The sequence below is a fragment of the Chelonoidis abingdonii genome, chromosome 9 (genome assembly GCF_003597395.2).
Source record: "Chelonoidis abingdonii isolate Lonesome George chromosome 9, CheloAbing_2.0, whole genome shotgun sequence".
Classification (NCBI taxonomy): domain Eukaryota; kingdom Metazoa; phylum Chordata; order Testudines; family Testudinidae; genus Chelonoidis; species Chelonoidis abingdonii.
In genome coordinates this window covers 79,433,814-79,448,712 of record NC_133777.1, presented here as the reverse complement: position 1 = coordinate 79,448,712, position 14,899 = coordinate 79,433,814, and the positions used below count along the sequence as shown (strand labels likewise).

Genomic DNA, 14,899 nt, shown 5'->3' with positions numbered 1-14,899 from the left:
AACTGAAAAATACTATTTCTTTTGTTTATCATTTTACAGTGCAAATATTTGTAATAAAAATAATCTACACTTTGAGTTCAATAACAGCACAGAATACAATATATATGAAAATGTAGAAAGACATCCAAAACAGCTAATAAGTGTCAATTGGTGTTCTATTGTTTAACAGTGTGATTAAAGCTGCGATTAATCACAATTAATTTTTTGAATTAATCATGTGAGTTAACGGCTATTAATCAACAGCCCTAGTCTGAAGTCCATTAGCCTATGCATCACCAACCTCCATTTTCAGGGGTCACAGTTAAAAAGCTGACACCAAGGCAGAAAAATAGGGGGCTATGGGAGGTGAAGCTATTCATTTCCCAGAATGACTAAGGGAGCCGCTCTTCCTGTCTTGGTCCACTTTGAATCTGCTGGAGGATGCTGCCTTCGACTTAGCTAATAAACAGCCGCAGCAGCCTTTGTCTTAAACCAACTAAGCTGCAAGTGTAAATGGCGGAGCACTCTGAAAAACCATGGTGGTGGTCCCACCTTGGGACTGCCCAGGGCTGCAGAAGGAAGAGTTTGGGCTGGGTTTTTGGCACAGATTTTCAATGGGAGGTTGTGTCTCTCTTTTCTCAATTACCATATCCTTTAATACGGACAACTGAACAACCAGGGGCTGATCCTTCAGTCTTTGCACAGGCCAAACTCCCAACTCAGGAAGAGTTTTGCTTCTGGAGGGGATTCTGGATTTGGCCAGAGGAGGAGTTTAAGCCCCAGGAACCTCCTGCATCACTGGGCCCAAATGTGAGGGCACAATTATGGCTTCCATTGCTCTGCACCGATCGGGCAGAAAACCATATATCCTCAAGCTACTAAAATACCCACATTGGCATCTTTTATTTGTAATCATGTCAATTCAAAGGTGAACATAACTCTGAGAGTCCCTGTCCCTGGCGTGGACACAGCTTAAGGTTTTTTCATAAACAATCCACTAATCGTTTATTTCCACCGTACATAGATCAAGAAGTACAAAACAAGCACTCTGCATGAGCTCACTTGCCAGGGATTCAAAACAGTCACAAAAATGACAGTGGAAGAATTAGGGCTGGCACCTGCATGTATTGAGTCATGCGAGTAGCTTTTAATACTGCACAGGTGAGTAGAAATTCAGGGAGAAGGAGATGTCAGTAGCAGGCTGGCTGGGAAGACAAGACCAAGACTTTGCCTGAAAAAACCTGTAATGTCTCATTCTTGTCATGGAAGTCAGAGCCGTCAGAACCACACAGCCCATGAGCCTGGTTCTGCACCGTTAGCCCCATGAATGATCCCACCAAGGCCAAAAAGAAAGAATGCTCTTTTGCCAATCTGGCCCTTTCTCTATATCTTTTAGAAGCCAATGTATTTTTCCAGAAAAACAGTGGTTGGCAGGAGGCTGGAGGATACTGAATTCTAGAATCATTGCAGTAAGTTGCACCTGGCCCAAGAGGAGCATAAAAAGGCCATAAAGGGGGTGGAACTAGCCTGTGGGGAACAGGAACTGTGCAAATGACTTCTACAGAGCCAGTGGAGTAGCAGGATGCCAGCCCCTCTCTGAGTCTCTCCCATGGTCCCAAGGGGTCCTCAGAACCAGAGCACAAGGGCCTGAGCCCGGAATAAGGGGGAATCAATGGGACCCCTTGGAGAGCATGATGATACTTAGTGTGAGTGCAGCAGAAGCCAGCTCTCATTTACCAGTTTCTGGTGAGTGTTCCATTCGAACCTAATTCAGGCGGGGCAGGTGGCTGAACGACATGTCAGCATTACTACTGTACTTCCCAGGCAGGCGCCATAATTGGAGCTACTGGCCAACGCAATGCCCCCGACCAAGAACACTGAGTTCCTTTCCTCCTGCCAGATGCTTTTCTCTAGCAGACTGTGTGGATGATTGTGCCGTTGGACGCGGCCGAAGCTGCTCCGCCATTTATAATGTAGTCCTTTATGTTCATCTCAGAACTGGACAGCAGTTTGTTTCTCTCCTGCCCCATAATTACTGTTTCTATTCCTCTAAGGCATGCCTTCATATCCTCTCGGAAGGAAGGAGTGTAGAGACCGTAAATGACAGGGTCGGTGCACGTGTGTAGCAAGCCAAAGAGAAAGAGACTATGGTTGATATACTCGGGCATGCGTTGAATCATGTCTGGCTGGAACCAGTACCACAGGCCCAGGAGGTAATATGGGGTCCAGCAGATAACGAAGGAAGCGACTATCACAATGGTCATCTTGAGGGTCTTCATTCGTGCCTTGGAGATGTGGTCGTTTTTGCTCCTTGCTAGACCTGCCGGGAAGAGTCAAAGGGATAATTGTATATGACGCAACAGCATACAACCAGGAAGAGAGCAACATTCACAGCTCAGCCTCCCTCAAAGTCAGGAAGAGTTTGACTTCAAGACTTAGGCCTGATCCAAAGGCCATTGGACTCAGTGGGAGCATTTCCATTGACTTCCGTGAGCACTGGATTAAGCCCAAACTGCAGCTGAATTGAGTTACCACAGGGCTGAAGTAGCGCCCAGAGGCCTGCACTGGCTCTCTATATTGGTCTGTATTTCACCCTCAAGGGCTTCAGTGGGACATAAAGCCATGCACAAGGCACGGATTGGGCCTCTCCCGGGGGGGATGAATAAGAATGTTTGTTTTCAAGGCTGCTGCCTTTCATCACCATAAAGTCACTTGACTGGATTGAGGCCTGGCCCTACTCAGCCATGCAGGAGTCTAAAGAGGAGGAAGCCACCCTCGCCTTGCACACCTTCCCCATCTCTTCTCGCCAGGCCTGAAGGAGGCAGTAGCAGGTCTCCACAGTACTCCTGGAAGAAGTGGGCAGATTCCATGCTCTGTACCTCTCTCCACCATATGTGCAATCTCTCTCACCACGTATTACATTATTCAAGGCTCCCCTATTCTGCTGTCCATTATTTTCCATCAGCAAGGACTTGCCATCCCCAGAAACACACAGGCTGTTTCTCATTTTCTAAGCCTGGAGATATCAGACAATGATGTGGATCATGCAACTTGAGATGGCTATGAAATCTAAGGGCTCTGGCAGGGAAAATTACAATGTCTCAGCAATACCGATAAGATCACATGAAAGTATGCTGAATGCTAAATAGCTGAGCCTGCTCACCCTTGTTGATCTTCAGTTGCTTACTGATTTCCCAGATGATGCGGATGTAGCAGACAATCATGACGCTAAGTGGGGCGATGTAGAGGGTGGTGAAGGTGAACATGTTGTAGGTGATTTCTTCCCAGTGCTCTTGGAAACTTCCATGGGTCACACACTGGGTAAAATTGACACCCGGGATAGTGTGCAGGTGAAAAAGAAAAAGCTGAAATTAAGAATGAAACAGTTAGTCAGAGATTGTTCTTTAAGGGGCACTGTCACAATGACAATCTCCTTCATGGGCTTACTGGGAACACTTTCCGGCAATTATTAAACCCAAAAAGAATTTAGCAAGTCTTCTTACATAGGGTTTGCCAGACTGGGTCAGACCACAGGTCCATCTAGTTCAAAACACTGTTTTGACAGTGATCAGCACCAGATGCTTTAGAGGAGGGTGTTAGAACCCTGCAGTAGCAGATATGGAATAATCCGTCCCCACATTAACGCTTGTTCTCTCTATCAGCAGAGCATGAGGATGCATATTGACTTTTCATCATACATGCTCTTTGCTGACTCAGCCCCTCACTCATCTCGAGCAATCGTCTGGTCCACTCATGGTCAATTCCAGTGTCCAGTTCTCATGCACTAGTACGACACTGCAACATTTAAGCTGTGGCTACAGCAGGCGAAAAAATGGGTTCTGTTGGAATTAAAAGCTCATTGCATATTTCTTCAGGCCTCAGTCATAAATCTCAGCCATTATTGTAATTATTTCTTACTTTGTGCCAATAGACAACATGGTACCAACTACTAGCAAACTCATCAATTAATTCTATAAGCCAGGTTCTTATAAATAAATCAGAGAGAGAGTCCTTGATTTGGGGTGGATCTGTCTCTCCTTTCTAAGTATTATGATGCTGTTCTCCATGATAAAAATTATTCCACTATCAAAAACATACTTGGCCTAATAGCAGAAAATAACCCCCACTGAGCTCGTAAGCCAATGTGTGGCTATTTTAAACATTGTTGTTCCCAATCATGCAATAGTTGATGGATTCAATAACTGGGTGAAGAGCCATTTATCTCTCTCGAGAACTCGGAATTCTTTTGTGCCGCTACAACAGCAGCATAGAATTCATGCTCACAAGATTTATTTTCACTCGATGGCGGCTTCCGGTCCTGAGCTGACAATACACCTCACTTATCTCCATTAGCGTCAGATGTTCCTATCGCTGTCTGAAGCAGCAGCATCTTTTGAATGAAAAGTCTCCATATTAGCCTTTTAAAATGCCAATCCCTCTCTATGTTCAGTGTCTCGACCTGGCTGCCCTTGCAGCACTGAAATTTGCACACTGAATAAGCACCGTAAGGAGGACAGGTTAAATATTTTATAGCTGTCATAATCCAGACACACCATATTGTGGATATGTGAGACCAAGGCCCAGCTCCTCAGAGGTAGTTAAGTGCCTGACTCCAGTTGATTTCAATGGGAGTTTGGTGTCTGAATACCTTTGAGGATCTGGGCCCAAAGAGGTAAGGTCAGGTTATCATCTAGCAGGTTTCCTCCACCATACAGGTAGCTAGTGACAGCGTTACGCTACTGTGCATTTCCTGCTGGGTGTTTTTGACTATTGGACTGATGAAACCACGGTATTTAGAACAGGAACAGCTTGAAATAATGGCAGACACGGGCGGCAGGTATAATAGGTCCTAACCCAGGCCCTGGCCCTGCCCACATGCCACTTTCTCTTCCAAGCCGGCGGAAGCTCAGCTCCGGCAGGATGCCAGTAGGCGGCTGGGGCCGGTGGATGGCCCAGTTCTGGTGCCAGCTGGTGGCCCAGCGCTGGGACAAGTGCTGGGGGCAGCCAGCAGCCCAGGGCAGTTCAGCCGGGGGTCCTCCAGCCATAGAGGCGGGGACACTCAGGGCTCCAGCAGAGGGTGGGCACAATAGAGGCCTCGGGTGGAAGGGAGGGGTGTGTGTGGCTAACCTCCCCAAAGGTGGGTGGGGGCTCGCAGACTGCCCATGGTAGCAGAAGCAACAGACATAAGAGAAAGCTGGTTAGTTCTGGGCTTTTAGGCCCTGTCACATTACAGCATCTGTATCAACTGCATTTGAAGCCATTTTGCAAGGTGGTTGCAGCCCAGCATAGTTATAACATGGTTCACATCTCCTTCCCATTGAAAGAATGCCGTCAGCTGCCTAGAAGAGTAGTCTATGGAGCTGGTCACACTGAGTTTTTTTGCCAAAATTTCCTACTGTTGCTGCCAGCATTTCAGCTCTGCTGGGGGTAGGAATGTCGGGGGGTTAGTGTAGGCAGCGTTCCAGGCAGCGGATGGTATTTTAAGCACCATGGTGTTTAACCTTCACTTGAGCAGGTCTTGCCAACATGTTGGCTTAAGTCGCTGGTGATCAGTGGCGATGTAGCCATTCTAGAGTGTTGACCCTTGCGAGCACTAGTGGTAACAACTGGGGGAAATATTTGGCAAAATAGCCCTTCACAGACGAAGCCAAAAGCACCATCTAAGCCAGCAGGGTTTTCAAATCCCTGCACACACTGGACTGGGAAACTGTATGAGCTGCAGTTGGGCATGCTCAGTGGGCTTAGTCTAATTCCTCAGGCTTGCTAGATGTGCTGAGGAACATGGCAAAGAGATGTTCTGATGGGGACCAACATGGGACAGAAGCTCTCTACCTGCCTTCCCCCAGCAGCAATCATTGAGGGTACATCCACACTACAGAAAAAAACTCCATGGCAGCGAGTCTCACAGCCCTGGTGAACTGACTTGGGCTTGTGATATGGGGCTAAAAACAGCAATGTAGACATTCCTGCTTGGGCAGGCGCTTGCGTTCTGAGACCCACCTCATTGCTGCTATTTGAATCCTCATAGCATGAGCCCCATAAGCCTGAGTCAGTTGACCCAGGCTCTGATGTGCACAGACTCAGAGATTTTTTTGCACATTAGATGTACGCTTAGTGTTGAAGTGACAACACCCCACCTGTTGTTCTGTGATTACGTTTTCACTCTGACTCAAAGGCTTGGTTTATTTGCACATTGCAAAATAATCCATCCTCCAGAATGAGTTAAACAAGGGCAGCCCATTCGCTGTGTTGATCAACTCCATTGCACATCATGAAATCCGAAAGCCATAGGACCAAATTCTGCTCTCGTTCCCATCTGTGCAACCCAAAGAATGAGGTCATCCATGCATAACGGAGCAGAATCTGGCCTGTAGTTTGAGTTATGCATGTGATTATCTTTTGGATGCTTGGCCATGGTATCAGTAGCTGATTTGTGTGTAGTTCTCTTATTGAATTTCCTTGTGCAGATAAGATGGCAGCAAGGAAGGTCCCTAAGAAAGTTCTGTCAATAGCAAATGTAGAAATCTGGGGCCAGGGCCTCAGCTGGTGTGAATCAGCACTGCTTCATTAACTCGAGATCAGCTCACACCACAGGAAGAATAGAATTCTATAGCAAATACATTCCCAGGTAAGTGAATGGGGAGCATGTATCTGCATTCATGTCTCACTCCCTTTCAGTCTCTGGCCTGGGCCAGAGAAGCTAATGATCCAACCAGCGGACCAAACTTGGTCATGAATCCTGGCCACGTGCCACCTGAGTCATGTTGCGCATTTGCTAAGAAGAAGTTAAGTGAATGGAATACAATAGCTAACACATCCCTATGCAAAGAATGGGGTTCAAGAATTCACAGATTCCCACAGAAGCTAATGGACTGTAGGAGCTACTGCCTCTAAAGCTGAGCCCAGTTGAAATTTCAATTGACATTTTCTGGCAGTGCCATGGTGCAGCATCACCACCTTTGACTCATAGAATCATAGAATCTCAGGGTTGGAAGAGACCTCAGGAGGTCATCTAGTCCAACCCCCTGCTCAAAGTAGACTCACTCTTCCTCACAAGCTGCAACAATGAGGCAGGGGCAGTGACAAAAGAAGAGCTCAGTTCCAGGATACTCTAATACAGCGGTCCCCAACCTTTTCGTCTGGCGGGCACCAGACGAAGGACTGTGGCGGCAGTCGAGCATCCGCCGAAATGCTGCTGAATTTTGGTGTCATTTCAGCGGCGACACCTCTCGATGCCGCCGCTTGCCGCCGACAAGCAACATCATTGAGAGGTGTCGCTGCCGAAATGCCACCGAAATTTGGCAGCATTTCGGAGCATGCTCAACCGCCGGCCAGGACGCTGGCGCATTTAGATGCCCCCGCGGGCGCCATGGCCACATTGGGGACCATTGCTCTAATAGCTGCTGAATGCACTGACCATAGACTTTGGAGAAGCTGGAGCAGTTCAAGAGACAGGGATGGTGCATGGGAGTGGAAGCCAGAAATTCCCAAGTTATAGTCCTGGCTCAGGCAGCAAGGTCTTCCAAGATTCTGGGCCTGTTACTTCACCTTCCCGCGTCTCATTTTCCCAGGGGACAATGGAGATTGTAACAATGACCATTCTCCCTAGGGCACGGTGATGATGAATGAGTTAACATCCATAAAATTAGTTCTCTGAAAACATCTGCTCAATGTGCATCAGCAGTCAAAAAAGAAAACAGAATCCCTTAGGAAAGGGATAGATAATAAGATAGAAAATATCATAATGCCACAATATAAATCCATAGTACGCCCACACCTGGAATACTGGTGTGCAGTTCTGGTCACCCCATCTCAAAAAAGTTATGTTAGAATTGCAAAGAGTACAGAGAAGGGCAACAAAAATGATTAGGAGTATGGAACAACTTCGATGTGAGGAGAGATTTAAAAAGACCGAGGGGAGAGACACGACTAAAAGGGGATATGCTAAGAAGTCTATAAAATCATGAATAGTGTGGAGATAGTGAATAAGGAGATGTTATTTACCCCTTCACATAACACAAGAACCAGGGGTCACCCAATGAAATTAAGTATCAGAGGGGTCACCGTGTTAGTCTGGATCTGTAAAAGCAGCAAAGAGTCCTGTGGCACCTTATAGACTAACAGACTTATTGGAGCATGAGCTTTCGTAGGTGAATACCCACTTCGTCGGTGGGTGCATCCGACGAAGTGGGCATTCAGCCACAAAAGCTCATGCTCCAATATGTCTGTTAGTCTATAACAGGGGTAGGCAACCTATGGCACGTGTGCCAAAGGCGGCACTTGAGCTGATTTTCAGTGGCACTCACACTGTCTGGGTCCTGGCCACCGGTCCGGGGGGCTCTGCATTTTAATTTAATTTTAAATGAAGCTTCTTAAACATTTTAAAAATCTTATTTAATTTACATACAACAATAGTTTAGTTATATATTATAGACATAACAAGAGACCTTCTAAAACGTTAAAATATATGACTGGCAGGCGAAACCTTAAATCAGAGTGAATAAATGAAGACTCAGCACAGCACTTCTGAAAGGTTGCCGACCCCTGGTCTATAAGGTGTCACAGGACGCTTTGCCAATGAAATTAATAGGCCGTGGGTTTAAAACAAACAAAAGGAAGAACTTTTCACACAACGCAGAGTCAACCCGTGACACTCATTGCCAGGGGATGTTGTGAAAGCCGAAAGTATAACTGGGTCCAAAACAAAGAAATTAGATAAATTCATAGAGGATAGGTCTATCAGTGGCTATTAGCCAAGATGTTCAGGGATGCAACTCCATGCTCTGGGTGTCCCTAAACCTCTGACTGCGCAAAGCTGGGACCAGATGACAGGGGATGGATCTCTCAATAATTGCCCTGTTCTGTTCATTCCTTCTGGAGAATGTGGAACTGGCCACTGTCAGAAGACAGGATACTGCACTAGACGGACCACTGGTCTGACCCTGTATGGCAGCTCCTATGTTCTTATGTTCATAAGCGTTCTAGAAGTCCCACTTCTTATTATCTACCTCAATACCTGCAGACCTGAACCTTAAGTGGATCTGAACACCTCCCTGTGTGCTGGGGATGGGACACTAAACCATGAGGCTCTTCCTTACTTTAGCTGTGCTGAGATGGGATCTGTGCCAGCTGCAAGAATATCTCTGGCCTGAACTCCTCAAAATTCAGCAACAAGTTAGGACCTGGCTTCATCTTGGAAAATAATGGGCATATTGTCAGTCTGGCTTAGGTACTGCAGATGGCTTCCCATCACTGCAATATCTGAGCACCTCACAATCTCTAGTGGATTTATCCTCACAACCTCCCTGTAAGGGAGGGCAACGCTATTATCCCCATTATACAGATGGGGAACTGAGGCCCAGAGCTACTGAGTGACTTCCCCAAGGTCCCAAAGGAAGTCCGTGGCAAAGCAGGGAATTGAACTCAAGCAGCCAGTTAGTGCCCTAACAATTGGACCCTGCTTTCTCTTGATTCCTGATGATCACCCAAACCATTCACCCAGCCCAAGGTGGCTGTTCACTTTTGTTTATTCTAAAGTGTGACACTTCCTGTCTGAAGCAAGCCCAGCTTTACAATGGCATTGTGCTCGTACCTGGGGCGAGGCCAGCAGAAGGCTCATGCCCCAAGCGACACATAACATGAGTCTGTTGCGTCGACTGGAATTAGCAAAGGCAAAAGGATGGAGGATGGCTGAGTGCCGGTCTAGGCTGATAACCACAAGTACCAGCGCTGCAGAGTACATAGCAAAAAGCTTCAGGAAGTTCAGTAATTTACACGGCAGGTCCCCGGCATACCACTGGACCGTCATGTTCCACACAGCATCCAAGGGCATGACCGTGAAGGTCACCAGTAAATCTGCCACTGTTAAGCTCAGTATCAGCAGCCGGACATGGGACTTCCTTCTCTTCCTCATAATGCTGTATAACACAACTGAGTTGCTGGATGCTGCTATCAGGAAAAAGCAGATGGTAATGATCACACGGACTCTGGCTGCTAGTGTGAAAGTGGGTTCGATCCAGGGCTCGGGGCAGCCGGAAACAGAGAGGTTTTCATCCACAACATTAGCTGACTGAGGAGGAGTCATAAGGTCCCGTTCTTCAGGCATTCCCTACAGGAGAACAAATGGCAAAATCAGAGAAGAAAGGTAGGCCTAAAATCCTTGTCAGGTGTCCATTTAGCATGACGCAGCTTTAAATGTGATGGGGAGGGAGGCTCCATAGGCTTAGCCAAGGATTCTCAAATGTTTTAACATTCTTATCTGGTAGTGCCTTAACAGCCCCAACCAGGGCCGGGGCCATTGAGCTGGGTGCGGGGTCTGACTGGACAATCTAAAAGTCCAGTCTATCCATAACCTCTGTGAAACTTCAACTCTATTAAAATGAAAAGATTGTGCCTGCCCTGAAGAGGTTATAGGCTGAAAGACCAGACAGACAAACAAACAGGCAGAGACAAGCAACAAACAACCGTCCAATTTCTTCTCAGTTTCCATTGTGTGGACCACATCTTACTACACAAATTGTCCCATTGAGCTGCATCCTCTTCCATTTGCTATTGTGGGGCCCATCACCTCCTCTTCTTCATAATTACACATCATCCCCATGGTGACTATAGCAACCGCTCACATGGAAATATATTTTAAGCACTTTTCAATGCTGCTTAGCAGATGGAAACCAGGAGGCGGCAGTTCCATGTGACTAGCCAACTGTGCAGATGACCCAGTAAGAGCTTGGTGGAACCCAACTGGTCCATTGACCACAAATAAAGACCCTCTGGTCTAATGAGGAGTTAAAATGCACCTGAAATACTGAGAATCCCTGGAATTGTGGAGCTCTGAAGTAGATATATTGTGTTCCATGGAGTTTATATTGGGTGTGGGAGAGGATCCATGTGATAAGACATTAAAAACAGAGGGTCTGACTCCTCATTGAAGACCCATTGGCACTTTTCTTTAGATAGGGGTGTCCAAACCAGTGTCTTTGTTTACATTCTCCCCTGGTCTGTTGTTGTGCGTGAGCTTGGGTCTGTGGCTCTGGAAGTAGAACCACTGGCTGTTGTATGCTGTGTGCAGAGAAGAGGTGTCAAATCCCATCCTTCCACACTACAATTCCAGAAAAGCTCCAGGAGGTGAAAACCTATGGAGTCTTCCTTTCCTATAATTCTTCCCATGGGAGGCAGCAATCTGAGCTAAAACACCTCTCCTATCCATGTTAGCACAGCTGCCACAAACCTATGACACCCCAGGCACCTGCATATTGCCCTGTTCAGGTCACTGGGATTCTATTATTATTATTCATTATTTGTGTTACTGCATTGCCTAGGAGTCCTAGTCATGGAGCAGGACCCCATTGTGCTAGGAGCTGTACAAACACAGAACAAAAACATAGTCCCCGCCCCAAGGAACTTACAATCTAAGTATAAGACAAGAGGAAACAGACGGGTACAGGCAAACTGATGGAGGAGCACAAGGAAACAATGGGACAACACTAGTCAGTAGGATAGGCAGTAGTCTCTGCACACTAGCAGCCGATAACACAGTGGCCCATATTGTGAAGGCCTGTCCTGCACTCTGCCCAGAAAAAATGCGTAGCAATCACCAGCTAGTATTGATTCACTTACAGCGTGAACAGGTTTCAGGGCTGCCAATTGTATCTGTCTATTCCCTGGAACAAGAGCACTGAGCTATGTTAGCACAACACAGACAGCACTCAGAAGGATTTGACACAGCAGGCCATCTGTGGTGTGAGACCCCTGGAGTCGGTCCATTTACACCAGGAAGGAATTTGGCCCAAGGTCATTTAAAAAACTCAGATCTAAACTCGTCACTTGCTAAGTGGAGATGGGCCATTGGCCTGAATCTGCCAAACTTTGGAAGTAAAATAAATAAATAAATAAAATAACAACATGACCTGTGGCTGAACTGGGTTGTCAGGTTTGTTTTACAAAACTCACGAATGCAAGGTTTAGAGAGACCCCAGCATGCCTGTTTTTTGCGCATCTCTGTTTGAAAAACACAGGGATCTGTAGTAGAACCATTGGCATGAATTCCTAGGTACACACATGCACACACACGCTCCCTGAACAGTGTAGGTCCAGACAGAAAAGGATCTGATTCTGAACCAATGCCAAATCACTGCAAAACCCAAACCCAACTGACAAGATTTTTCCAAAACAAACCAGTTCCAGGCATCACCCATCTTTGGTGTCAAGGTTCATGACATTTTCTCAGCCCTTATTAATCTGATCTCCAGGGCTGCCTATCAATATCTGATTCTGACTTCCAGCATATAACAAGACTACAAACCTCACCTGCTTCTTAGCAGATCAGAGACATTCAGCTAAGCTCTGGGTTCAGTAAGCAAAGGAAAATCAAAGATGTGAGGTTAATAAAACAGAGAGAAGAGTCTCTTTCCTTCTTTTTCCTCTCTGCTCATAATAAAGATGCACGCGAGCACTTCTCACAGACGTGAAGAGCGGTTCACCCCTCCACCCCATTCATCTGGATAGTGACATGAAGTCATTCTCCAAACAGTGCCCCACAACTGTCTCTAAACATGTTTATATGTGTGTGTGGGCTCCCTGCAGAAAGATGCAACCTATACAATTGCAAACCCAGATTCTCGCCCAGGTAACTCAACTGTGCAGAGTCACCACTGTTCCACTTGAACTGCCCTGTGCTCCAGTACAGAACGATATCGTGAACAAGCCAAATTTCAAGGGCAAAGACTCAAATTTAGGAGAACACAAACAATAAGCTGGATGGATGGATGCAAGCAGCTTACAAGCTGTTTCATGCAACCGGGGCTGACGCTCAGTTTCAGATACACAGAAAGAATGTGCTTTCCCCTGGGGAAGTTACAGAAATAAAACGATCAGCAGAGACTGAATCAACATCCTGCTCCCCAACTAACGTATTGTCACCACACACTTGCTCTAGCTCCTCTCCTTACTATCGTTCAGTCCATGCCCCGTGTCTAGCTACAGCTATTTGCTTCGCCGCAGCCCCCACGAAGAAAGTAAGTGCAAATCTTACCAGAGTCTGAGCTCAAACCCCAAAAGCAAGCAAAACGCGGTAGCAGTGACTGAGTGCCAAACCGGTCATTTCTCTTATTATTGCCAGACCACAGGAAGGAGGAATGAGATCGAAGGAAGCCCGGTGTCTGTGCTAATTGGAGGTGCTGTATTCAATTCCTCGGATGGGAACATACCTGGTATCCACATGCCCTTAAGGGAAAGGAAAACTACTGCCTCTCTCTTTATTTGTCCTTCCTAGCCAGTGCCAAAAATGTCAGCCTGCTCCTCTGCTGCATGTAGCCAGCGGTCCTCATGATGCAGATCTGCCTCCCAGTAAAGAGAAGATGCAGAGAGATAGCAGGGTGGCTGGGAGTGCTGGTACAGTCTATGCAAAAGAGGAGTGTCATTCTGCTCCCTACTCCTGGCACTGGAGAGATCCCACTGCCCAATGTAATTCGGGTTAATCTAGCATAATGCTTTAACAATGTGCAAGGAAAGTTGCTTTGATAGGAGCTCCCGGGGGAGGGGAAGCACTCCTCAGATACACAGCTCCAGTGCATTCAGCGCTTAGCAGGTGTATTTTATGATGCTTGTTAGGTCTGCATTTTAACTTGTGCAGAATGCTGAGCGCCTCTGTGGTGAGATGGGGCACAAATCGAGCTTTATAAATAACATTATTATTGCATCCTTAGGATTATTGTATTGCTGTCGAGATCAGGAAACAGCTCATTAACCAGGCCCTGAAACAAACTGCTCCAAAGAAAAACAGAAAAGATTCTTTGCCATGGGTCAAAGACTGGGTAAAAACAGAATAAGGTGAAAACATACAGACTGGGTAAAAACAGAACAAGGACCTCAAGATTTGACACATATGTGAAAAGGGGTATCAGGCAGTGAATGTCCAGGTACCAACACATATTTCAGTGGAGCACTTGGGCTGGATCCATGCAGGGACCAGTATGGGGGCCCTTTTGGTTTTTCAAGTTAATGACTAAATGGGCCTCCTTTCCTTTTAGAATTTAATGAGCCACCCACTTGAGGATGTTAATGAGCAGGCATAGGAGACAATGACAGATCTACTGTATTCAGGGAAACGGCCACATTCAGATGCTGCACCTGCTTACAGCATAGCTGAATGTTGCCTCTTCAGGGACAGCATCACCATTCCAGCGCATCAGTTGTCTGTAAATCAGTAATTATTACACGGATTTTTGTTGATCATGCTGTTGCTTAGAGAAACACACACACACACACACACACACACACACACACACACACAGCAAAGTTCCTGGAGCATACAGCTCTTTATTAGCCCTGCTGATGGGGATGCGATCCTGAATGGAAAGCCATTAATTGGGAATTAAACACAGAGGGAAGAGGAGGCCAGGAACTGGATAAAATGTTCAGAAATCCCATAGTGACTTAGAAGCCTATGGCCCATTTTTGAAAGAGACGTAGGTACTCAGGGCTAGAGCCACAAAAGGGTGAGGCTGACATCTAATTTTAGGCACCCTGCACCCAGTGTAATCCTCAGTCCTGAGTTAGGTGCCCAGGCTCTCTATACAATGCATGGAGACTTGGGATGGGATTCCCAGAATCCAGCACACTGAGTGGAGAGCCAGTAGGAAATGCTGAGGGGTGTGTGTGTGGCCTAAGCCCTGCCCCTCAGAAGGACTCAGGCACCTCCCTTTGGCCTGAATGTAGGGTATGTCTACACTAGAGCTGGAAGCGTGAGAAGCCATACGCACACCAGCTCTGGTCACGCTAGTGCCCTAAAAACAGAAGTGCGGCCACAGCAGTGCGAGTGGTGGGAGGGGCTAGCCACCCAAGGACAAACCTACGGTTTTGGATGGGATTGTGAGTGGGTGGCTAGAGCCCCTTGTGATGCAGCTGCACTTCTGTTGGGTAC

General features: G+C 46.8%; 1 protein-coding gene across 1 annotated transcript; it reads right to left on the bottom strand.

Annotated features, from left to right (window-relative positions):
• Positions 1-830: 830 nt before the first annotated feature.
• LOC116816663 (gonadotropin-releasing hormone II receptor-like) lies at positions 831-13,493 on the bottom strand. The gene is made up of 4 exons (XM_032766073.2): positions 13,010-13,493; positions 9,572-10,087; positions 3,143-3,344; positions 831-2,299 (listed from the first exon to the last, which is right to left on the bottom strand). Exons 2-4 carry the CDS (start codon positions 10,082-10,084, stop codon positions 1,890-1,892), a joined length of 1,125 nt encoding a protein of 374 aa, XP_032621964.1. The 5' UTR covers positions 10,085-10,087; positions 13,010-13,493; the 3' UTR covers positions 831-1,889.
• Positions 13,494-14,899: the final 1,406 nt, after the last annotated feature.